General features: G+C 39.2%; 2 protein-coding genes across 3 annotated transcripts; both read right to left on the bottom strand.

Moving 5' to 3' along the window:
- Positions 1-1,954: 1,954 nt before the first annotated feature.
- Positions 1,955-12,946, bottom strand: LOC140937438 (uncharacterized). Of its 2 annotated transcripts, none has more exons than XM_073387002.1 (6): positions 12,872-12,946; positions 8,076-8,153; positions 6,877-7,223; positions 5,561-5,695; positions 4,800-4,934; positions 1,955-2,484 (listed from the first exon to the last, which is right to left on the bottom strand). In XM_073387002.1, exons 2-6 carry the CDS (start codon positions 8,131-8,133, stop codon positions 2,455-2,457), a joined length of 705 nt encoding a protein of 234 aa, XP_073243103.1. In that variant the 5' UTR covers positions 8,134-8,153; positions 12,872-12,946; the 3' UTR covers positions 1,955-2,454. The 2 variants fall into 2 exon arrangements, with proteins under 2 accessions (XP_073243103.1, XP_073243102.1); XM_073387001.1 differs by lacking the exon at positions 12,872-12,946 and adding an exon at positions 10,267-10,414.
- A 2,689-nt stretch (positions 12,947-15,635) lies between these two features.
- On the bottom strand, positions 15,636-17,121 carry LOC140939157 (RYamide receptor-like). The gene has a single exon (XM_073388717.1). It carries the CDS (start codon positions 17,112-17,114, stop codon positions 16,131-16,133), a length of 984 nt encoding a protein of 327 aa, XP_073244818.1. The 5' UTR covers positions 17,115-17,121; the 3' UTR covers positions 15,636-16,130.
- Between the last annotated feature and the right edge of the window lie 8,912 nt (positions 17,122-26,033).

Here is a 26,033-nt window from a genome sequence, read left to right as displayed (position 1 = left end):
AAATTTTCGATGATCTTTACTCTTATCGACCTCAGAAATAGCGTCAAAATGTTCAAACCTTTGCACTTGGGTTTTTGAAAGATCATTTTGACGATATTTCTATGGTCGATAAGAGTATATACAGATTGCGCAAAATTCGGCTTTTATTGATTTCAATTTTCTTTCTTTATTGTTGTCATAGTGATAACTTAAAGGTACATTTTGACAAACTTCAATGTAAGGTCAGTCACTGGTGAAATTTCATATGGCGATAGGACGAGGATAAATCACTTTTAAGGCGATTGAAAAATATCGGAATGGCTTCAGAAAAACTGTATCGAAACGCCTTAAAATAACCCACGATCGCCCTAAGGAAGAGATCTGGAGGAACAAAGATTTCCTAAACAACGGTCTAAGTTAGACTTCGTTAAAATAACCGACCCTAAGATTTGAGCGTCGTCTTAATACCAGCCCAGGGGGGTACTCCGGGTTTCAAATGACGGGGATGATCGAATGGGTGCAAAAATAAAAACCCAAAAGAATCCCATGCCGAATTTCCGCGCCTTAAAAATTTCCACAAAGCAAAACAAGTTTGGTTGTACTTTTTTACTTTAGTCGCAGAATTGTCGCGGCCTGGATACGCGGCACTACCACTAATGTCTAGATTGATTTCAATACCCCAGAAAATCCTTACTTAAATCAAGCGCAGCCAATCCCGGAATCGAAAATGTCAAACCCCTAAAAATCCTTCGATGATCCCCGTCTCCCCGTCAATTAAAATCCGGAGTACCTCCCCCCCCCCCCCCCCCGGCCTGGAAATACCAGATGCTTCATGCCTAATTGTTTAATATTAGAGAGATTGAGCTTTATGCATACGGCAAGCGGCAAACGTCAGATTCAATTCAGGAATGAGCAGATAAAAACAGCTCAAAACAATTCTTATGAATAAAACGTTGCGTGAAACTACTCATTTATGTGTAGAAATAATGAACAGTAAACGACGAGTAAGGAGGAAACTTGGTCACGTTTTACAAATTCGCGTTTGCCGTTTGACGTAAACGTGATGCTCAACCTCTCTATTTGTCCATAATAGAATAGCATTATTATGGTGGATCAAATTAATGGATAGGGCGTTAATGAGCCTTCAAGAGACGACAAAGCCGCAATACAGGACATTGACCCCTTTGAATGGGCTGCGTTTTATCCAAAGTGTTTCAGATTTTTCGTAGGCGGTCCATTATGAAAGTGAATTAGTTTTGTTCGAAAAAACGGGGAAAAACAGTACCATCAGTTATCAACAAAATGAAAGGGAACACCTGCAGTTTTAACTGAATTTTTTTAGTGGAAATCAAAGAGGAAAAAGACAAACTTACAAATTTATTATATATCCACTAAATTTTCACCAAACAGTGATATTTGCCGCTCTGCCATTAGTCAAGACAGTTGTTTGATTTGCGCGCGGTCGTCAACTGACGTTCCTGTTCTGTTGCTACATCAGCCTAATGACGCACGATATACTAATGATGCTCGATTTGAGCAGGCAACGATCTGATTGGTGGTAATTGACAAAAGCAAACCCATACGTCCAGCCGTCTGTTCTGGGGAGGAACGCAGGCTCATTTCCCGAACAGCGGCTGGTGATCGAGCCTTTGTAAATCACCACTCATAAACCTATCGCCCCGTGTAACGTAAAAGTTTGCTCGTGGGATCCGGAATCCTGGGCTTTGGAATCAAGAATACAGCTCAAGGAATCCGCCACTAAAGACTGGAATCCAGAATCCAAGTTCCACAGAAGCGGACTAGAATCCAGTACCTGGAATCCGATTAATCCGCGGCGAGGAATCCAGAACCCAAGACTGTCTTGGATTCCCTTGTATGGGGTACATACAAATTTATATGCATTCCTCAACGGTTTGAGTTTCTGAGAAACAGACACTCAAAAGACAGACGACGCTGCGAGACGACTGGAAAGAACTTATCCAGACTGAAAGCTTTTATTTTGACCCTTTACTTTTACGATGAGCAAAGTACATCAAGGCAGAGTGTGACAGACTAAGTTAAGTCCAAGAATTTTTGTCGCGTTTCAAGTTCTTCCTTCTTTCGAAAGCAAAGAACTTAACATTTAATAACCCTCTGGAGCTTGTTATCGTTGTTGTTGTTGCTGCTGCTGTTGTTGTTGTTGACAGAGTGAAATAACAGAATATTGTCAAGTTCCATTCTACCGAAAAAGAATATTAAGTCTGGAATTCAAAAAACACAATGGAGAAAATTTTAAAGGAGGTCTTACAATGGATTTGCTGCCTCCTAACACTTTACCAGCGGATACATTCGTCCTATGTGATAACTAAAGTAGGTTCCAAATATTCAGATTGTGGTAAACTACACTTATTCCAAATGCACTGGAGTTTATTGTTGCTGTGGCAACAAACCAGAGCAACTGAGAACTGAGCAACAGCTTGCTGTAGCCGTGTGACATTAGAACTTTGTTTCGGCGGCACTTGGTGCCTGTGAAAAAATAATAATAAAAATATAAAAATAATTGATTACTTATGTAGCTAGTTTAAAGGGCGTCGGGACTGTCAGTAAAACGCAGATTCGGGGGTAGGGTCAGGGATCTATTGCCTTGGGTTTCTTTTGTTTTTCTTATGGTTCCCGGGGAAGTGGAGGATGTGAGCAGCGAAACTGCGAAAGGTGGGCGCTATACGAACCTTCGGAACCAGGTTAGGGACCTATTGATTTTTTGTTTTGTTTTCTTTTGCTTTCCCCCAGCTAAAACATATTAGTAAAATCCAACTAGTGGTCTATTATCAATGCTGCGGTCTGATTGGTTGAGAAACTACTGGGCTATGTGTTACAGCCCACTAGAAGCGAAAAGCGCCGGATTTTTGGCGGCAAAAAAGGATTAAAGTCTTGCTTTAAGTTGTTTTGTCTCGATATTTTTGACCAACTAGTTGTATTTTACTCAAACAGTTATTCCTCTCGCCCTCATGGCCTCTGAGTCAATAGCCCAGTCGGCCTTCGGCCTCATGGGCTATTGACTCAGAGCCCATTCGGGCTCGAGGAATAATTGTTAAAAACGAAAAACGAAGCAAGAAAACGATAGACTACAGCGAGGTATCTCGAGGTCTTACCCCGGTCATCTGCTCCATTTATACAGCAGTCACCCTTATTAGCTCCCATCACTAAGTAGTGCTTCTCGAAGATGTTCAAACGGCAGGGACTACGCGAAAGGTGAGCATGTTTGTTAATAACTCAGACATGACACAGGGGCACCCAACGAGAATATAGTTCAAACCACTTAAACATAGCGTTTTTAAAAGTATTTTAGTATTTTAAACGGTAGATATAGGCATATTTTTATCCCCTAAAACTTTTTCATCTGTTCGGATTTCCTAGCTGAAAGTCTAGTGACCCGAAAATTATAGGGATCAAAACTTACCTTTTCGAAAATTTCAACCAGAAAAAAGGCTCCCGAAAATTTTTGGTGACCTTTTTAGGGTAAAAATCCGTTAAAAATGGGCAATTATACCATTTTTTACAAGTTCCTAGGAGAGCCAGACAAGCAAGAAATTTTACCGGCAAATGTTCCGAAAATTCTAGATCGCAAATCGTCTTCCGAACAGGTATCTTCCGAAAATTGACGTTGGGTGCCCCCGATGACATACGTCTCCTCCTCTCCTTAAACTTTAGAGAACTTTGTTATATTTTGACGACCAGATTCATCTTGCCCTCTCACGGAACCAGCCAAATAATAATTATAAAATGTAAGTCAGCTTATCACTTTTCCGGATATGAATGGCATGCGGCTCGTTATACCCTTTCTGGGGAGCGCACCTTTTTAAGAGGGCCTCAGTCATAGGTCAAACGGTCTAAGATTTTAACCGTCAACCGTCAAAAAAAGGTTATGTTTTACTGTCAACCGCCAAAAATGCAGATTTGATTAACCGTCAAAAAGTTTTAAGGTATCTCAAATTTAACTATTTCAGGTTATCTTCACGGGATTCTGGCTAAAAAGAATCTCTTAAGTGTAAAGCTTAGTTCCCACATTCTCAAAACACACCCTCTCTAGACATTACAAGACCTTGCGACTTGCTTATACAATGGAGGGTGCACGCTTAATTGGGGGTCCGCTTAATGGAAGTTTCACTGTATCTGAAAATATTTCGAAATTTGAAAAACGAAAGACCAAGACAACCTCCGAGACGCAAAGGTTAATATTAATTTGCACAGAAAATAATATTTACTCTTGGAACAAATTTCTCCTTAATAACCGTCAACCGTCAGCGGTCCAAAGCTTTATAATTTGACCCTCAGCCGTCTAAATTAAAAAAAATTAACCGTCAAAGCTACCACCCCATTGGGACCTCGTACACTTAACCCGGGGGAAGGGTACTCGACCAATATTTGGGTATAGGTGAGCCGCTTCCTAAAAAACATACCTTGTTTAGGACAACACCCTCAATTTTAGTACCCTGTTTAAGACAATTCCCTCAATTTTATTATCCTGTTTAGGAGAAAGGACAAAGTGCGCGCCGTATCGCTTTAAAGCAGGAGCCCTTCACCTTTCTGTTTAAAGCTATTTATTGGCAATGGCGATTGAGAAAATCATGTTACAGTCATTGCTTCTTGAAGGTACAAACACATTCCCTGTTTAGAAAAGACTCGTGCAAAATTATAACCCTGTTTAGGACAGAGCAGAGGACGAAAACCAAACCCTGTCCAGCGGCACATCCCCGTATAGGCCATATAAGGGAGTACCCCTACCCTCCCCCGGGTACTTAACTGAAACAACGCGTGATATATGCAAGTCGCCAACTTACCGCTTCCTCATTAACGGGATAAGGTTTGTTGGCATTCTGAGGTTGGGATTGAATGACTTCTAGTCCTTTATTTTCTTCTCCAGTGGTGTGTTTCGGGGGGTTTCTCTTTCGGTTTATATGCTGCTTGGTGTAATACTGAATAATGGAAAATAGGCAAAAAGTAAATTTAGTTGGTAGATTTTATAATGAGTATTGTAAACTGAATTATTTTAGAAAGACACATCTATGACTCCTCAGGAGCTTTTTGTTTTGTTTTTTGTTTTTGTTTTTTGTTTTATTAGCTTCGCCAAAAAAACAAACAAACAGAAAGAACATTGGCAGGGGACACCGCAATAGCTGTGGCCAATTACAGCGGGCCCGGATACTAATTTTAAAAAAAACAAATATTAAAAGACACAGGGATAAGAGAAAAACTACAGCTACATACAACAAGTTATTGGACGAGACAAGGGACAAGCACTATTACATTTCAAACAGGGAGACTCACAATCATAGGAAACAGCTTACGCGGACTTATAATAATTAAAAAAACCCGATTTAGAGGAAGCTAAGGTCGATGAACTCAAATCTACTTCATCCGCTAGACAATTCCAAATTCTACTACTTCTAATGAGAAAGGATGTCTGGTACGTGGTAGTTTTTCATTTCTTAATTATGCATTTTGTGCGAGGGTAAAGGCTGTAAGTAATGACTAAAAACAGCAATATCCTCCAGTAGCCCCTTAAAAACTGAACAATAAAAATATTATATTGGTGACTTACCACTATAACGAGGACACATATGAAGATGGCTAAGATGCCAACTGCTATTCCAAGAGCGATATACGTTCTCTCCATTTCTGTGAAACCTGTAGGCATTGGGGGAGCGTCAGCGCCTTTTGCTTTCACTCTGTCGATCTGCAAAGTAATAGGAAATTTTAAAAGATACAGTGAATTCTCGCTAAGTCGGACATACCTCTGGGGCCGGTAGTAAGTGTCCGTCTTAGAGAGATGTCTGCTTTATAGCGAGTCAAATAAAGGGAATAACGAAAGGCAGGGACCAACTCTACTGTAGGTGTCCGTTACGCAGAGGTGTCCGTCTTATAGAGGTGTTCGTTAAGAGAGAGTCGACTGTATATCGGTTGAACTTATTGCTGTTTTGTCAGGTACTGGGAGAATTGATATGTCTATTGCGGTCTACAAACGCACAGCGCTTTTGCCGCATGCCGATATTCCAGAGGCCTTGTAGAAAACGTCATTTCTCAGGCTTGAACCGGTGTTCTTAAAAAGACGAGTGATTGCAAGAAAAGGGAGAGAAAGAAAGAAGAAAAAAAAAAATTCCAGACCCTGCTTCCAGAAAGCAGAAAACCTTACTTTGTTTCAGATCCAAAAGGCTGTGTATTTCTTGATATTGAGGACACTGTGTAGCTGAGTAGGTGTTCTTGTCGTGCTGTGGGCCTGATTGGTTTGTGCCTTTTTTTATTAAGTCATTTAGTGTCGCACCCACTGATCCACAACACAGGAAAACTATACCAAAAATTTCAGACCAAAAGGAGTCGAAACCATACCCTTTTGCGGCGCAAATAGCTATGTATATTTGTTATTAAAAACTGAATCATTGGATAATGCAATTCCTGCATAAATCCTTTATTAGCCAAGCCTCTTCGGTCAAGATGGCTCGATAGTGGCAAATACTAAAGGGTGAGTATACTTACTCCCCACCACTGTGTGGCCTGACGTCAATGCCAAAAATGGGTTACATTTGTAGTTAGTTGTGGTCCGTGCTCGGAGAGGGGTCACTGGATACTCTGCTTTTTTACTTACTTCGCAAACCGGTAACGTTTTCAAATCTCAGTTGGATCAAGAATAGGTTAAACCAGAGTTTTCTTGTCTCCTATGAATTATTAGGGCTAGGAATCAGAGGAAAATCCGAATCAAACTGACTTGAATACTGCTTAAACCTGAAAAGGGATTTCACCTGTTATCAAAAAGTTGATGTTCTTTCTCTCTAAATCTTTATTATTTTAATTGAATGATTGATTGATTGATTTGTCTGTCTGTGAGCAACAAATATCCAAGTCTTAACAGCGTAAACATACCTTCAGTTCAAACAATGGCCCAATTAGTCGTCCAAGTTTATTTTCTACCAAGTAATAGAGAACCTCGAACGTGTGTCTGGTGAGTTCCTTATCCACATCTTGGTAGGTTCCTCCCGATTTTATGATATAAAACAGCAAGGATGCCTTCTCTGTGTTGTTCCTTGCCGCAGGGCAGTTTTCGTCAAAATTGTTGAGATGCACTTGCGACAGTGTTATAAGATCGCCGTTCTTCTGAACAATCAATTCGGAGATTTTGGTCTTGAAGTATGTTTCCAAGAGACAAAACTCTTTCCAGGTGAATTTGAAATCCATTTGGATGTACACGGAAGGTAGCGGCTTAGATTGTCCTAAAATGAGGAAAGAAAATTCAGGTTTTACTGAGAATTCTAGGACAAGTGCTCCTTCAAAAGAGATTAACTCTGCCCCCGTTCCCCTACCATTTTAAGAACCAATTACGGTATGGCGTATACCGTATGCTTTATTTGGTTAAAACAGGGTGTTCAAAGGCGACCTAGCGTCTGAGCTGTTGATTTTCAAGTCCTCTTGTGTATCCCTTTACTAGTCATACTCAAAGCCCGGGCGGGGGTGGGGGAGGGAACTCCGATCCGCATATGAAAGGGGTGGGAGTGCTCGTCGGAAATTTTGAATTAAACTCCTAAAGGAGACCGATCCGGTCGTGGCCCAAGCTTTTTTTGACCCCTAAAAGAGATCATGTTAAAACACAGACAAATGAGAAAACTTGGATTATGAATGGAGAAAATAAAACTAGTTTAAAATATACATATCAAATATATATTTTTATATTTTTTCGCGTGCAACCCTAAACGAGACCTGCACGGCTAAATATGATGGCGTTTTGCCCAAAACACCCTAAGTGAGACCAAAATGCGAAATTTACACCCCTAAGCGAGACGACGAGCGTCCCCCTCCCCCCTTTCATATGCGGAGTCCCCCGCGGTACTCAAAGCGCTACATTGCGTTGTTTTTTCTTTTTTTTCCAAGGGATTGTTAGGTCGAAAACAAGTTTATTATCAGATAGACGGTGCTTTACTGTATGACAATTATCCTACTGTATCGTAAATTATCCGAATATTCAGTACTGTGACCATGCGGGAAACTGAAAAACGAGAGTGTCCTAAGTATCTCACGCACGTGTAATTATGAGCAAACTGTGACAATCCAACAATGCACTGACATACCTGATATTAAGGGTGGAGCACAAAGCAGCAGAACGAAAGCCATAGACATAATCCCCATCGTTTTTAAGTCCTACAAAACTGGAATGATGAATTCAAGATTAAAACCTGCTTTAACTGACAATATAATGCAAATGTATCGTACTACCTGTGTGAGGCATGTACCCTGCTCTGGTTTGTTTGCAACTGACCCATCGGAAGAGCGCTAAAAACTGATTAAGATGTAGACATCAAAAAACTGAAGAGTAATAATCCTTGCAACTGTCTTTTTAGGAATTTCGTTGATAAGCCGTACAAATATAATACTATAAAAGGATAGGCCCATTATTTAAAAGCCTGTTTTGTTTTTTCCCACTAGGTTTTTGATTGGCTTACATGTTTATTTTAGTACTCGCGGCAAGCCAATGAACTTTAGGTTAATTTAGGTTGGTTGTTTTTCCTCGCCGTAAAAATCCTAAAGACGGTTAAGTTTACGTACGTTCTTACCAGTTACGACCAGTTATCGAAACCCATACACATGTACACGCACAGTAGTTTTAAAGGACGCTAAAACGGGCGACAAAAACGTGCAACTTGCTTTGCAACATTACTGCAAAACGAGTTGGAAGGCGATGTCGAGCGTTACCCCCACAAATCAACCTGTCTTGCACAAAGCAGTTTGTTGTGGGTTGCGAAAAGTGGTGTTAAAAGTAGACTACTTTAATATCAGCAACAACTTTTCTTAACCTTCAACAACCTGATTTGTTACAAGACAGGTTTATTCGTTGGCGGTAAAACGCAAAACATCGCTTTTCAACTCGTTTTGAAGCAATGTTGCAAAACATGTTACACGATGTTGCTAAACATGACAGGTTGCACGTTTTTTTTGTCCGTTTTACCAAAGCTTTATTTTAGGCAGAGTTGAAGAGTATTTTAAAAACCGAACTTAACCATTATTGTAAGTTGTTTATATGCTTTACGGTTTTAAAGCAGTATACCCAAAAATCGCCGACTTTGGGTCCAGATATCTTAACTCCAAAGACTTCAGTGTCGTTGTTTAACTGGTGATGAACTTGTTTGTCTTTTTAACAATATGTTGGAACTGTGACACCTTTCTTGACCTCCTGGCGAAACCACAATAACAGTGCAATATATTTGAATATAATAATTGATTAGCCAGTTCCCCGAGGTGATAAACAAAGATGTTTCTTAATCTTAGATTATCAGGCAGTCGACCAGAATTTTCAGTCACAACTACCTTAAACGCTTGTTAAATTTACAACCTAAAAAAAATAAAACAAAGAGCCAAAAATTTGATATTGTTATAAGCTATGCCGGTGTTAGTCATAATTTGTTAAGAAAATTACGAAAATTAGGCCCTGACATTGCTTTGAAAATCAAACTGAATTTAGATTAAGTCAATCGTAGCTTAATTGCGGCTTTACTGACTTACCTTTAACTTAAACATATTTATTTAGCATACAGAGGAGAAATACCGTTACAAAGTTGAAAAAGAAGTTTAATTCAAGTACAACGATCCAATAAAGTTAGTGTAAGAATTCACCAGTACCTTAAAGACTTTAAGAAAAGTATAAAAATTCGCGTCACGATGGAGTTAAAGTCAACAACATTGTCTTAATCAAGTTCTTTCTGGAATGCACTCTTTATTTCTCTTTGTGGGCTCGCGAAGTAGGGGAATCTTTTCTTGAGATCTATATTCACTTTAATTAAAGTTTGGGGCCTAAAACTGCAACCATAGCTAGCATTTAACTCACCTGTAGGCAAATCCTACGTTTCAAAAGTTTGCCTTAAATTCACACCAAAAGATAACAAATCGCTTCGAATTCATAGTAAATCTATCAAGATGCAGACATTGATGGGCGGACAAAACGTGATTAACAATGGTTCCTTATTATGATGTTGAAGTTCACCACTACGGATTATGATTGTGCTATTATTACTCAGTCAGTACTTGCTCAAAGTAAAGCAAATGCATGACCATGCATGCAAGTGGAGTGCAAGGAAAACTTTAAAATGTCAACTGTAATTGTACAAACAGGTCTTAAAAACTTAAAACAACTCTTTGTGGTTTCCAATAAGTTCCATTGTATGGGTTCATGAGTTCTAATTTTATAGAAATCCACTGTAATATTGGACGTATTTAGTAAGTAGAACATGCTAAAACAGAAACAACAATATTCAAACCTTTCCTTACCTTGCCGTTAGGATCGATCCGTTAGCTTTCGTCGTCGAAATGACAACTTATGCAAACTCAGTATTTATCAAGATACTGTTTTGGTAACCTTTGCAGCGTGAAGGAATCTGACCGTGGGAAGACTGCATATTGTAATTAGATGACGATACATTTATTTTGTAATATTAAAATATTCTAAAATTCACAATGGCGGGGTGGCACACAGAATTTAAATTTACTTGTCATGCAAAACAAATTTTGCCACCGTCCACTAAGATTCGTACCTTAAGATTAGCAATCAAGTTTGCAACCAGGCAAGTTAAATCCACCATTATCACGTTCGTGAAAGCTCTTTAAACTTAAGACAAAGCCGTTCTCAAGTTGTGCCTGAAGACTGATCAGACAATCTGACTAACATTACAAAACCTAAACGCAGGATCAGTGAACCATTTATTATCACCACCTGTACAAAAACCGAAGGCGGAACCACGTACGGTACATCCGTTGAGCAAACCGTTATCCAACTCGCCCCATTTGAGGGAATCCCAATTCCGGAATCCGGAAAAATTGGGAATAGAAAGCCTGTTTCCCCCACCCTTACCACCAACCCCCTTTATACTGTCCCTTCCTACTCTCACTTAGCCTGCGGGAGCAGACGCTTTTTTCGGGTTTACCTCGGTGTAAGAACCTGTGAACATTTTCTTTGTGTTGCACCTTTTGTTTTTCTGGGTTCTATTGTGTTTACTTCTTTGTTTTCTTCGTTTACGTCACCCGTTAGTTTAACAGGTTCTTACACCGAGGTTGAGCCCTTTTTTCGGCGGGTCAAACAAGAGCAGAAAAAAGCGCAAGCAAGCGGGCTAGTTCTCTCCACATTATGGGAGACATCATTGTTTACAGACACTGTTTTTGTTATGACAAATGAGTGAATCAAAAGCCGGTGATCTTTTGTTTCATGAACCAATGTGCTTCTAGTTGACACATTTATTTAATATCAATAGGTAACGTCAGCGTGAGTATCGCTATTGACCAGGATAAATGAATGAATAGATGTGTAATGTTTGACTTAGGAATTAAATTCACACTTGTAGCTTTTACAATACTGTAACATCTTTATGATCATGCAAATAAAGCTTTTGTTGTTGTTTTTTGTTGCCATGAAGCTGAGCGGGAAAGAAACATCCTTCTGTTTTTGGCTACTTTGGCCTATGAATTCCTTTATTTTTTTCTAGTTAATTCAGTATTTTCGCATGAAAATATAAATAATTATTATTAATAATAACTAACCAACTGCTATAGCGAGCGATTGATTTGAAGTCCCGTTTGTTACTAATGACCAGCTTTAGAGTTTCTGAACACATCTTATATACGAAAATTTCTAGGGGAAGTTAAATTAGGTAGCTCAGGAAACATGTGGCCAATTGTGGACTGATTTAATTTTGAGGTTTTACCCTTGTCATAATCTTCCAAACCCTGATTTGAGGGCCTGTTTCACATAAAGGAGTTTTCACAGGTGGACACCATGTTTTACACAACTTTATGATACTCGTAAAGAAGCATTTTTTTGAATTTATTGCCGGAGGAAAAGTGGGAATATCAGAGAGAGCCAGTTGTGTAAAGAAAAGAGTTGAGAATAGAGTTTAGTACCGAAGTAAAGTGATTAGGGCTAAGCCCTCTTGAACGGTTAGGTTAACAATAAAAAAATGTAATGAGCAATGCCATGAAATCGTAAAGTACATCAACAGTTCCTGGTGTCGGCAGTTAGCTCTTGATGGTGTAGTGGATATGGATAAGGATTTTAATGAAATGACGCGGGTTCCGGTCTCACATACGAGTTCAGTCTGTTTTCCTCCTTCTTTCATTACTTCAAGGTATAACACTTCTTTCACCTAGACAGCCTGATTTTGGGGTATCCATTTCAGTCACAACCGTTCATAATGGATAAATAGCAGCCCCTTTTGAGTCAATCTACAGGGGCGAGTAAGCTGTCCGCGCGAGACTGAAGGGAACGAACGAGCAGAGAAGAGACTATGGTCGCCCGGGCGGCAATCCTCCAGGGATTGCTGGCACTCCAAGTGTCGGTCATTTTAGACAGAAATAAAAGAAAGCCGAGAATGTCAAAACAACCATAAAGAGAAGGAAAAAAGGAGACTTAACTTGAATTATTTCGATCTACTGTTACTGATGTTATATTGAAGATATTGATTTTGTTTATGCAAGTATTTTATAAGGATGCTAAAGCGGCAAGTCTTTAGCATCGTAAACAATAGAAGTTTCGTTTTCTTGAAGGTGATTTTATATCATTTCGTATGACCCCAAGAATGCATGGAATATCAAAGAGAACTTACCTCCAAATTTCCATAACCTTTTGCCTAACGAGGTTTTGGCCCTAGTGCTGTTAGCACTAACTATATATAGCGGGTAACTTTGAAGTGAACTTTGAGCTCGGCGCCACGCAAATTAATTTTACATCCACGAATATAAGTCTGACTGAGGTATCATTAGTTATGGTAAAAACCGAGCAGGCTTAAAATCTGAAATTTAGACTCGGCAGTTCCTCGAGTAAATCAAAGCGAATCAGTGATACGTCACAAAATACCTATCTTAGTTAGATCTTAACAATACTCACACTTGAGCCAGCTGATTTCTTGCCTGCAATTGCCGCGAACGATAAAATTCCTTTCCGCTTTCTTTCTCGTTTTCGCGAGGATGTCTGATTACGAAAGCGTACTGATTTGAAATATAACAACGGCCAACTGAACTCTGATATCTAGTCCTCCTGTGATATACCTAGATTTAATGATTATGCATACAACAAAGCAAATAATAACGCGTTATGATTTTTATACAAAAGAGAGATAAATGTGTAAGCTTCATACGTCATCAAAAGTTACACACACTGTTCAAACAATCTGGCAGTTGATGCTGTCACTGAAAAATGATGGCATTCTGCCGTCTCTATACATTAGCAGAAAGGGACATGTGGCTTATAACAGGAAATGTGGCACAAAATTTCAAGCAAGAGTACCTTATAGTGGTAAAAAGATTAACTTCTTGACTGCTCCCAACAAATAAACTTTTCTGCCTTTGGTGGCCTTTGGTGTTCTCGAGGTTATAAACAGCACTTTCAAACGTACAATAATTGTAAGGTGATGTAAGTATAAGCAGCCTAACATTTTTCAACTTCCATTTTTCATCTCATGTCATCTCAGTTCAAGCATTTATTTCATACCTTCTTTGCGATTTTGAGTATCTACTGAAGCATTATAATATATAGATTTAGCCAGTACTAAAAGCGAAGCTCTCGATAATATTTCGTAAAGTTTGTTCAAATAAAATATATAATCGTGTAATGCTACGCGCGGAGGCAACGCCGGAGAACGGTGAAAAACAACAATAGGTCTAAGTTGCAAAAATGCAACTTTGCACGTGCAGCACACTTTTTTTGTGCATTTCTTTGTCGTTGTTTTGCACGACTACAACGTGAAACTTCCAGAAACGTCTTAGTTACACGTTTTTTGGAGGAAATGTCGTACGTGTTCTCGTTCACTTGTTTTTCACTGCCGCTCATTTTCATCTTGCATTGGTGGCCGCTAGCATTTCTCATTTTGTCACCGCCCCTACAAAATTTTCATGTTGTTCTTCCAACAAAAAATGTATCCTTTGTTATATTCGCGTTGAGCTTCGCTGGCCTGCCGCCTACTTTCTCCTTTTCTCTGTCTTTCTCTTTCTCTATATTCCAAATTTGTGGACATCTACGCTTAATACTTTAGACATCATGGATAAAGAAACAATTTCCGCTTTCCGTTTTCGTCTTTATTGACTCTTTAGTTGTCTCTGCTTTACAAGACGTGGGTGGCAATGCGATTTCACGCCAAATAACCTAGAGTTGCATTTGGGTTGCCCTACCTGTTGATTGAGTTATTTTACATTGGTATGCCTGTTGTGCGGACGGACGGTCGGTCGGTCGCTCGGGCGGTGTACGGTCACGTGATTACCAAATTTTCTGGGATGGGTAGATTTACTTAGCTATGGGGCTCCGCACGCGCGCGCTTTGCGCGCGAGTTGAGCTCCGCTATTAGGGAGCTTAAGCAAAGACGTTTTTGAGCGACGCACGTCAACCGGAAGTGAGGCCTTCTCCTTTTTTAATATGCCTGGACACTACCAAATTTGTATTGCTGAGTTTCTTTTCTCCTATAAAGACGATTTACCTAAGGGTTTCAACCAAACCACAGCCCAATGCTGCAAAAAGTCCACTTCCGGTTGTCGTCCGTCGCTCAAAAACGCTGTTGCTTAAGCTCCGTATTAACCACTTTAATACTGAGACTTTATTCAACCACGTGCATTGAAAGTGGCTTTTCAGACGATAATTTTTGCGAAAATTTTGGACTTCATGTGACCCAGATATCATCATTCAAAGACAGTGAATTTAAAGATTTTTGCATGAACTTTTGTTTATGTTCAGTTTTCAGCGTTTTTATTGAAAAAAAGTACGCCTCGCTCAAAGGGGAGGTCCGTGGCAACCCAGATCCCCCCTAGCTACGCCCCTGTCCTGGTAGCCTGCGTAGCAAGCGTTTCCGTGCAGTTTACGAGCAAGGAACGGGGAACGAGAGTCAAAATAGCGCTCGTTTCATTTCTCGCGCGGCCAAAGCCGAGAATCCCGTTCCTCGGTCTTTCTTTGCTCCGAAACCAGACGAAAACGCTTTCGACGAAGGCTACTGTCCTGGACGATCATCTCCACCTTGCGGACAGTTCGTTTAGTCCTCATGCACATTAAATGACACCTCTGTGATGTAAACGCTAGACCCTATGCCTTTCCTACTCTCGGTATGAGAGGTAATTTTGACAGTATATTTTTAGGGATTTCAGTCGCGCGTAAACTGAAAACATACCGTAAATCCTCTAATTAGCCCCCTCCATTTTCAGAGGAAGAAAGTTAATAAGACCCCCATCTTTTCAAGCCCCCCTCACCTCCCCCTTAATATTATTATTATTATTCACGACTGTCAGGAGTCTATTGCGACTGTAAAAATTCCTTTGGACTGATCCAGAATGGTTTATTCACCAACTTGAAGCTCAGATTTGTTTTTGATCCTCGTCTGTGTATCCTCCAAGTTCTTGTACTTTAGCTTTTCGACTTTGCCTAGTTCTTTATGGAGAACTGATACCATTTTCTTTGCTAAATTGAATTATAAGCCATCCCCCCTCTCACATAAGCCCCACGTCTTTATTAAGCTCTCTCCTTCTCAAATGTCTTGCCCCGAAGTGCTTAAAGGAAATTTAGAGAACAGGCTGTACACCAATTCGGAGGTTACTACTGGGCATTAAAAGCGAAAGAAAGTTTTTTGGTGAATTAGTTCTTGGTGCTTTTTATATCAGCATTTATTTCTGTGTATTTATTAGGAGAGCAAAGTCACTATAAAGACGTCAGTCATGTTAAATTCCAGTGTCTTAATTTTTTTATGGGGATGATCAATTGCGTCTCTTTCAGTTTGATTTGTTGACACGCGGTGGCCTACTAGATAACGAGCGGGATACTTGAGGTTGATTCTTGGCCTGGTCAACTTAATCTTGTTTTTTCCCTACCCACACTGTCCCCGTCACCCAAGGATTTTTAATAGCTTGACTAAAATGCTTAACATGCTACTTAAAAAGGGATAAATTCCAGCTTCCAGTTTACTGCTAGAAACTTTTCGGTCAGTTTAGTTGAGGCGACAAGTCTAGAGAGAGTGAAAGGGCCAAGAGGAGACTGGCATTTTTTCTTGCCAATTTTTTTCAGTATTGGCCTCGCTCGATTTACTCACTCACACGACCATCCCAAGGGGCTGCTCACATTCTAGCTGCTCACAGTCTCGCTTCTCAGCTTGCTTTTCAATTAAACAATAATCTTACGCTGGAAACACTGCAGCACTGCTAAAACAGTGGATGAGTCTTTTCAGACCTTGACGATAGTTGCTACTGAAAGTGAAGCAGATAAGAGGATTTATAACACAATTTGTGTAGGCTAAAAACGTTGTAAATGTCACGTACTCTATTGCGCTACAAGGAACTGAAAAGTCCCATGCAAACATTAGAAGCAACGAAGTGACAGTGAAAGGCACCCAGCATATCACAAAACCTAAAACAATAGCAATGGCCATCTTTAGCACGCTTTCGTTTCTTCTCGTGCGTTGTTCCTCGGCGTTGGTCGACTGCTGACCTGGATGCACTTGTGATCTCAGTTTGAAAAGAATGTTGGAGTACAGCATCGCCAGCAAGACGATTGGCAGGTAAATGAATACAGTGAATCCTGCCAGGAAGTAGTTTGCAAGCGATAACGAGTCTCCAAAAGTCTCTTTCCAAAGCATTTTACAAGTTAGCTTCCCTTGGTATTCTACCAGTTTGTAGACAAATAAATATGGTGAGTGATAAGCCATGGCAATAACCCATGTGGCGAGAATGAAGAAGGGACACAGTCTTAGCGTGATGAGTGGAGAACGAAGGGGAAAGAACACAGCGCCAAATCGATCCACTGCTATCAGAATCAGACTCTGAACGGAAACAGTTGTGGACGTGTCGGATAGGAAAGGAGAAAATTTACACAACGCTTGACCAAAGCCACCACCAACAAGCCAGGACCGTTCCGTGTATAACAGCGCTGTATTGCGTGGAAACAGGAAAATTGAATACAGCAAGTCGGACATGGCCATGTTTGTAACGAAATAATTTATCGGTTTCCTCATAGCTTGTGTTCTGTACACAATTATTCCAAGGGAGGAATTCCCGACCAAAGAAAAGACAAGTATTAAGCAGTAAGCAAAGGTCTGCCCGACCTTTCCTGCTGTAGAATGTAGCTGACTTGAGCAGCCCGGTTCGTTTACTGTGGAGTTCATGTCGGCAGACTAATACAAACAGGTGAGACATCCACAAGTTTTAAGATGCTGATTCAAAAGCACGCCAAAACTGAATTTGTTAAGTAAATATCATCTTAAGACGAATTAATTATTACTAACTAGTTTTGCAAATTTTCTTTCGGGGTGACACAAAATTAAGTTCCCCCAAATAAAAAATTCCGTGAAAAGATGTAAAATTTAAAACACAGGAAGTTTGAATGCAACTTCTAAGGATCGCAAAATTAATTCCCAAGGGAAAGAAAAAAAAGGTCCTGACCTATTGAAACAATTTAAAACTGTTCCCCACAAAATTAAACTACTGCCAAAATTTCGTGCCAAAGGGACAAATGCAATTTTTTAACGACAAAGGTTTTGTTTATTCAGTAGATCGCAATAAGTGAAGGGTTTGAGACATTAAAAGCAGATGTTTTAAGAGCCCATGACTGTAACTATCGAGAATCGCTGGCCAGGCTAAAAAAATAAAAAAAATTCTGATAATTTGTCAGAAAAACCCCTTTGGGGAACTATCTTCGAAAAAAATATTTTCAACTTTCAAGAATCTATAGTTTTCGAGAAAATGAGGAAAAACGAAAATAGCGGTTTTTACCTAATTAATTATGCAAAAATTAGAGTAAAAATGACCTACTTTATCGCGTCAGTACCGAGGCAAGATTCAAAGCTATAAACCAGTAGTATTTTTGTTTAAAAGCATTCTATCTTTTCTTTCTATCCATGGTATGTTTTAAACCATAAACTTGATTTTGAATTTTTAACGGTTTTTTAAAAACTACCACCAAGCGCACTTTTTAAAATGGCTAAAAAATGAGCAACTTCAGAGGCAAAAAACTCACCTTGGTATGTGTGATACCTAGCCAAAATTTATACTAGGACAAAGTTCAGCTCTTATATTAACAGAATATGAAATAAAAAATCTGGGTACACCGGATTCGCCTTTACAAAATAAAAAGTTTCGTGACCAGCAGTGGAAAAATGTCACAAATTTGCATAAGTCAAATTTGTAGAGAAATGATGCCGCCTGATTTTTCTTTGTAGTTTCGGTACGTGGTATATTCAAAACGTAGGAGAAAGGATGAAAGCGCCTTTAAATGAAGCTAAAATTAAGTAAAGGATCTGAAAAATTGATATCCCTGATAACAAATTGTTGTGAATGTTGGTGACACAATGTGATAAATTTGCATATAAACACATAAATGCATCTGCATATAGGACGGGTTTCAATACTGTTAGCATCACGCAATATTTGGGGCTTGAAATAGCATAAACAAGAGAATAGCTAATGTTAAATGTTTTGTTTTTCGTATCTTAGCTATCTTAATTGTACATTACAAAATTAAGGTTGCTCAGCAATTGGAGTACTGTATTCTGCAATTGCGTGACCGTTGTCAAACTCATCACCGTCAGACTTTATTTTCACCGGTACGATGAAAAAACTGTGAGCTTATAAAGTGTGTAATGAAATATTATTCATGTCAGATGACTTAACTTTACTTTATTCACCTGAATGAATTTCGCGGTCACACATCTTTCTTGGAGTGGGCACATGCTTTTATGGTACCGATAGTTCATTCGTCAAGGTATTTTAGGGGATTTGCCATTAATAACATTATACATCAGACCTTGTGAGTTTTCAATCAATAAAAATGCGAAATAGTTAATTTTCTCAGTAGTTTTTCAAAGTTATATTTTGGTGAAATTGCCACGTCTCGCATATTAAAAATAACGTAAGTAAAGACAAGATTAAAGTAATCATTGCCCCCTTTTCTCTCCTGTCTTTTCTGAAATTCTTCCACCTCCTCTTTCTGCCTCTTCACTGTTCGTGCGTTCAACACTTTCAGGGCCAGACACGATTTCGAACACCCAAAGATGGTCAAAGATCGTCAAGTGGACCGACCCGTAATTGTGCCATTGATTAGTTGAAATCCTGATTGAACAGACCCTCACGAATCCTTGCAATTGTCCTCTCAATAGAAAAAGTAAATCAGATGGAGGGAGTGCTGCCGATACTGGGGTCGTTTTGGTGTTTTTTAACCATGAATATCCTTCATGAACCCATCTAGCTTTCCATTTATTCACCAAGGTTATAAACTGATCAAAATCAACAAGGATAGATTTTTCCACTCGTACCTCATTTAGCAAATTTTCACCTATCTTCATGTATCTTGAGAGAGTTACACACACACAAAAAGCAACATTTGGGGTAAAAAAATCTACTTCTAGATTTTCTATTCACCTTCTATTCTCTACTGATTAATTAAATGTCCCTTTCCTGAAAAGTTTGCTAGCCAAAATTCTTTGCAAAGCAAAGACAGTCAGCCATTCGCATATCAACCCAACTGGCTAGCCTGCATAACAGGTGTGCGTTTTTCAGGCGAGCGAAGGCAATTAAGCCCGAAGCCGGAGCGAATGCAAGCGCGAAGCGAGTGAGGAGAGCCATTAAGGGGTATGTCTGGCGCTTCTCGCTCACTTCTTGATTGCCTTCGCTCTCCTGTAAAAACGCGAAAAAAATAACGCCTGTTATGCAAGCTCTAACTGGTTGAAAGGCGGTCCAAAAGGGAGGTTTTGGTCAAAAGGCAGGGTTTTCTTCTACTAAAATTGGCCGTCAAAAAAGAGTTAAAGCGGCTATGCCAAGCTAATTGCTAGTTCATTTTAAAAAGCTAATATGGTCTTCATTTCGCATCAATTTAGTTTTAAAAATTATGGTCCAGTTTTGTTATGTAAGACTATATTTAGGCACTGAAACTGTTTCCTGTTGCGTTCTGTTACTACTGATAGCCAGGATGGACATGGACTGAAAATTGGAAAAATATAATTGGGCCATCTTTTTCAAGTTTAAATGCATCACCCAAAAAGATATTTTTGCTAGTGATACCTGATAAAATGATACTTATAAGTCTTCACTGAACATTTTTTGACTGGTTAAGGGCAGTAAGTAATGACTTTAGCACAGAATTAACCTAAAACAGCAAATATACTGATTTGGGGTCTTCTTGACAAGAACTGTCATAGGGAGCCCAGATCCCCCGCTTCACACATTGATCATGACAATCTGTAACCAGCTGTTGTCATGTTTCGTTCCTGCGGATATATAATATTAGATACCGTCCAAACTGAAGGACACTGTAATTAGAGGGCGTGCTGCTAAGAGGGAAATATTTAAATATTGGATTTTTTTGGCCAGGTATCACAAATGGCTAGATGTAAAATTTTCATGGTCAAAATTCCAAACCAAGGAAAAAATGTTTTTCCGTAAGATTTTTGGTAACGACACATGTTATTCAGCAATTAAATAGCCCCAACCCCATCGCATATGCCATAGCTAAACATCAATTTAAGAGCAGTTTTATCGCATAACTCTTCTTTCCCTTTGTCTGAAGTTCTTTCCTTCTTTACTTTGGGAAACGGTTAGGCGTAAATAAAACCGCCGATACCACTTACTTACCTCGCTATGTTATTTAGCTCCTTGGTCGCTATCAACTACCCTGCGATCAGAGGCCCTTCGATCTTCCTAGATAAGTCGCGAAGAGGAAGAGAAGGGTAACTATCAACTGGACAGTGATTCGATCGGACGTTCCGGTGTGAAGGCACGAGTTGTGACATTGCGGGTACTGAGCAAAAGGCAGGTATTTCTTTAAACAAAACTCGGGTCTGCTGCAAATTGAAAAACGTAGTCAACTTACGCTTTTACTCTGCGTCGCCTCCCTGTCCGGTTGGTAAATGGTACTTACGTCGATATAAGTTCGCTGCTGCATACTGCGATAGGCCGGCGGCGTCAAGGATGACCTTTCTGATACTTCTCTTTTCACGATGATGCTACGTTTTGCAAACACTCGACATGGGTGGGAGTTGGTTAGAGTAGCTCAAAAGTGGTGAACAAGGAGTCTTATCTTCCATGGATAAATCCTAGTCGCATCGTCGTGAAAGGTGATTTATTCTGTTGGACTACAGTTGAACCTCCATGTGCGACCACCTATCCAAAACACCAAAACCCACCCAATTTAATTACAGTTGGAATCTCTCCTGTAAGCGCCCGCGACCACTAATTGGGGCTGTTTTTAACCTCGTGTAAGCGACCACCAGACGAGTTTCTGATGTCTTGTGGTAGGAACAACAACAACATGGAACTGCACATATCGTAACTTGGAAATTGCACGCAATAAATTATCTTCCTTAAAGTACATGTGTCCAGTTTTCTTCTCAAAGAAACCTCCTGTGGTTCGATTCTCGTAAGAGACCACCTCCTGTTAGCGACCACAAGTCTGCGCATTTTGGGTGGTCGCTTTCGGGAGGTTCGACTGCAGTCTCCTTTTCCAGTTCTTCGGCGGTGTTGGTTGGAACTTGTTTTGGTTCATAAAATTTCATAAGCAGAAACAAATCAGTGAAAGAAGGCGGAGTTGCTCGAGACGTCGTTGCGTGACATTGTTGCTCTAACTGTTAGTTTATGACTTCCTCTCACGCAGTGTATCCCGTTTGCAAATAAAATTTCAAGGAAAATGTACCTACCTATTTTTAGACATACCGGAGGCGAATTTACGATAATACAGATGGATGCTAATACAAGGAAGTTAGGAAACGAAACGAGAGACATGGGATATAGTTTACATAAGAAATTCGGCGCTCTTGTATAACGCTTCTTCGAGGTCGGCTGTTTATTATAATTTTTTTGTGAACGGTTTATTACTCTGATATTTTAAAATAAACTTAATCAAAAAACGTTTTCTTACTTCGTGATGTTTCCGAACATTCCATACTGACCCTGAATTGAAACAAAACCGGCTGCCGCAACATTCTCTACAAATTTGACTTATGCAAATTTGTGACATTTTTCCACTGCTGGTCACGAAACTTTTTATTTTGTAAAGGCGAATCCGGAGTACCCAGATTTTTTATTTCATATTCTGTTAATATAAGAGCTGAACTTTGTCCTAGTATAAATTTTGGCTAGGTATCACACATACCAAGGTGAGTTTTTTGCCTCTGAAGTTGCTCATTTTTTAGCCATTTTAAAAGTGCCATTGATGGTACTTTTTAAAAAACCATAAAAAATTCAAAATCAAGTTTATGGTTTAAAATATACCATGGATAGAAAGAAAAGATAGAATGCTTTTAAACAAAAATACTTCTGGTTTATAGCTTTGAATCTTGCCTCGGTATAGACGCGATAAAGTAGGTCATTTTTACTCTAATTTTTGCATAATTAATTAGGTAAAAACCGCTATTTTCGTTTTTCCTCATTTTCTCGAAAACTATAGATTCTTGAAAGTTGAAAATATTTTTTTCGAAGATAGTTCCCCAAAGGGGTTTTTCTGACAAATTATCAGAATTTTCGATTTTTTTAGCCTGGCCAGCGATTCTCGATATTTCCAGTCATGGGCTCTTAATAAATATAAGGACTGGTTACATAATTTGTATTCAACTACTCTAGTTTAGTCTTGGAAATACACAATACGCTTTTAATGTCGACCAGCTGCCTATACAAACAACAATGGACTAATAAATGAGCGTTGTGCTTCCTCATTTTTAAAATATATTATGTTATGTTTCACGTTATAGTCCCGGGCAGTTTATGTCACCAGTTCCTATTTAAACACCTCTTTAAGGAGAGAAAAAGCGGAGCGAAGTTTCTTGTTTGGAAAAACAACCATATGAAAAGGCTCAAACCCAGCAGGAAAAACGAATATGTCCGATGTTTAACCTGTCGGCCAAAAAAACTAACTTAAGACGTTTCTGTTTAGGTCTGCATTTTGAAAATGTATTCCCTACTTGATAATGTTTTTAATATATATATATATTTTTATTTTGTAAAGCGCTATTGATTAGCAAATGTAAATTAGCGCTATATAAGTTATTAAATTATTATTATTATTATTATTATTATTATTATTATTATTATTATTATTATTATTATTATTATTATTATTATTATTATTATTATTATTACTCGTCGTGGAAAACCACCACCCAAGAATGCAAAACGTTTACTTCCGGTTGACCGGCGTCGCTCAAAAACGTCTTTGCTTAAGCCCCCTAATCTTCGGATCATCGACTGTACCCGGTCCATGTGTTTTTGTAGCTTGCTTGTCGGTATCTAAGTTATATTTTATGGACTCTAAAAGACTGAAAGGCTTGAAATTCATTTTTTTAAACTTTTATTATTTTGTGGCGTTAACCATAGTTTACATAGATTTATTTCGCTTTTGTTATAACCAAATTGCATTATCACAATGTGATTTTTTTCTCCAGCATCCCGTGCTAAAGTAGAGCTCAGAGAGGGGCGTAAGTGGCACGTGGTCAGGAAACAACCCTCAGATTATTTTACTTAGGAAAAGGTGATGTGATACGTACAATTCACTTTGACTCTAAAGATTACTCAGTACCGCACAGATTGTAGATTAGCGGCAGTCACTGTCAACAACAGTCCTATTCAGGACTACGTTCACCCGCACGATAATACTCAACCTACTTATGAATGGACTCCTGGGTTCAAACCTTCACAAAAAGGGATCTTTTAACAAAATTGAAATTATTAAGCGAACACAATGTTTTGCATTAGAAAAGAAAAAAAAAACGACCTAATATCTTCGGCAGTCTAACTAAGTCATAAACAATAGTAGGAGACGCAAAAACTTTTAAATCATATTTTCTTATAGAGAGTGCAAGGCTGATTGATGTCAAAAACAAACAACACACATAATGATCAACAGGGGAACAAGAAACACTGACACAGCTGGGAATACAACATGCTCTTTGCTCGGCTGATACCCTTTGTTCGGGCGGTTGGGGTGCTCTTCGCTCGGCTGATTCCCTGTGTTCAGGCGTTTGAGGCGCTCTTCGCAAATTTTACTGTATTCCTGGTATGGACTCATCAATTTGTGAAACTCTCTGGAAGTTATCGTGACGACCAGAGCCCACAGCCAAAGGGCGATGGAGACGATCTTTGCTCGGCGATTGGTCACTATAGTGTGGTATCTTAAGGCGAACTTGATGGCGATGAAACGATCAACACTCATTAAAGCAAGATGAAGAATGATGACCGAAACGAGAAAGAACGTGAAAGTTCCAATTACTCTTTGAAGAACAGGAATACGAAAGCAATGATTAGCATCATACTTTAAGCTTAAATAAATGATGTCGAGAACGCTCGGAATCGCCAGTAAACCGTCAGCGGTAGACAAACTCACCAGAATGATGTTGGACGCTGTTCGCAGATTGTGGAATTTGTGAAATGATCTGAGCACCAAATAGCAGCCGAGCAAAGCGGCGACTGTTGTGATCACATCAACGTTCAACAGTAGGATAATCCTTGTTTTTTTCTGCAAGGAACGGTTTCGATCAGAATCATTCATCTGTGTTTGGCTCATTGGAGGAAAATTGTGCCTGCTATGAAGTATATATGGTTGAGACACTGGCGCGACTCAGTCAGAACTTAAGGTAGACTCTACAATTGATATATAACATACCACTATTATTCAGTTTTGTAACGATCGATACTTAGGCTACATATATTCTGGTTATATATACTCGGGGTGTTCTTTCTTTTTATTAAACAATTATATAACTGACATGGTTTAAAACTGTGAAATGAATAATTCAGTATTATCAGACAGCGCAGAAAGGCAGGTAATTAAGAAATGACAAAAGCATGTCTCTTGGAAAGAGGTAATCTTACAACTGGCCTTATGGAAATGAAAAGTACCTGTCAGTGGCAATCTGCATATTGAGGAGATGGAAGCGACTTTGTAACGTGTTCTTAACGAAACGTTTCCCGGGCAAAAACCGGAGCCAAAAGCCGTTCTTTATCAGGTATTAAGGCAGTGCTGAGAATTAACTCAAAAAAGAATGAAACAAATAATTAAAGTAGTGACTGAATCGAGTAAGCGGATAAGGAAAATACTCAACTGATCTAAAATTCCAAGCTTTCCCCTTTAACTGTTGGGGTAGAAAATGGTAAAAACGGAGACTGGGAGGCAAAAAGTTCAAATCCCCGACCGAAAAAAAGGGAAAACGTGACTTCAAGACTCATCACAATAGTTTGCTAGACGAAAGCAACTCAGAATGTTTCAAAACCCACAGTTTTCGAGAGTTCCTTTCATCCAAACGCTAAAAATACGATACGGCACTTACGATACCAGGCCAGCGGAAAAAAAAAAGGTTCCTCCAAAGATGGAAAATCCCTCGCAAATATCAACTCCACGGGCGAACAAAACATAGTATAGCTATACACATATAAATAACGCTCAAAAATTGCAGAAGAAGATTTAGTACACACACCACTGTAATGACTTAAAACAACGACGGCATTTTAGTCTTTCGACTGAGATAAACAGATGAAGTTTGGATACAATTTCTAAGAAACGCTAAAATCAATTCCCAATACGAAAACCGAACACAACTGATCACAAAATTAGATTCCTCAAAATACAGTTCATGAGACGCCCACTCTCAAATAAAGTGTGTATCAGAAGACCCTCTTTAATAAACGTCTCCTGCTCTAATAGACGCTTTTAGGTCTAGTTTCAGCGGGCTCTAATGGCATTGCACCATAGGCCGGTTTCTGCAGATGAGAAGGTGATAATTTGTGCACTATGTTTCATTCAGTTTGTTGTCTATTCCATGCGGAATCCTGTTGTTTATCGGACCGCGAAAAAAGTAATGTTTTGCTTACTATTTAAGTTGTTCTGTAAGCCTTAACCAGGCACTCTTTCTCAACTTAAAAATTTCTAGACTGAAATGACACCGGTTTGAAACTTCGCGAAGTCCGTTTACTGAATAAATGTTCTAAAATTTGCGACATTTTAAATTTGCACTCGTTGGAATGCTTCTAGGGACCATTACCTTGCTGCCCGGCGTCAGATAAAGGCTTTTAATTGGCCTTTGAATGAGTTTTGTTGTTTTAAATTA

The sequence above is a fragment of the Porites lutea genome, chromosome 5, assembly GCF_958299795.1.
Source record: "Porites lutea chromosome 5, jaPorLute2.1, whole genome shotgun sequence".
NCBI classification, from domain to species: domain Eukaryota; kingdom Metazoa; phylum Cnidaria; class Anthozoa; order Scleractinia; family Poritidae; genus Porites; species Porites lutea.
Note: the sequence above shows the minus strand (reverse complement) of the source record. Positions and strands in the feature narration are given on the sequence as shown.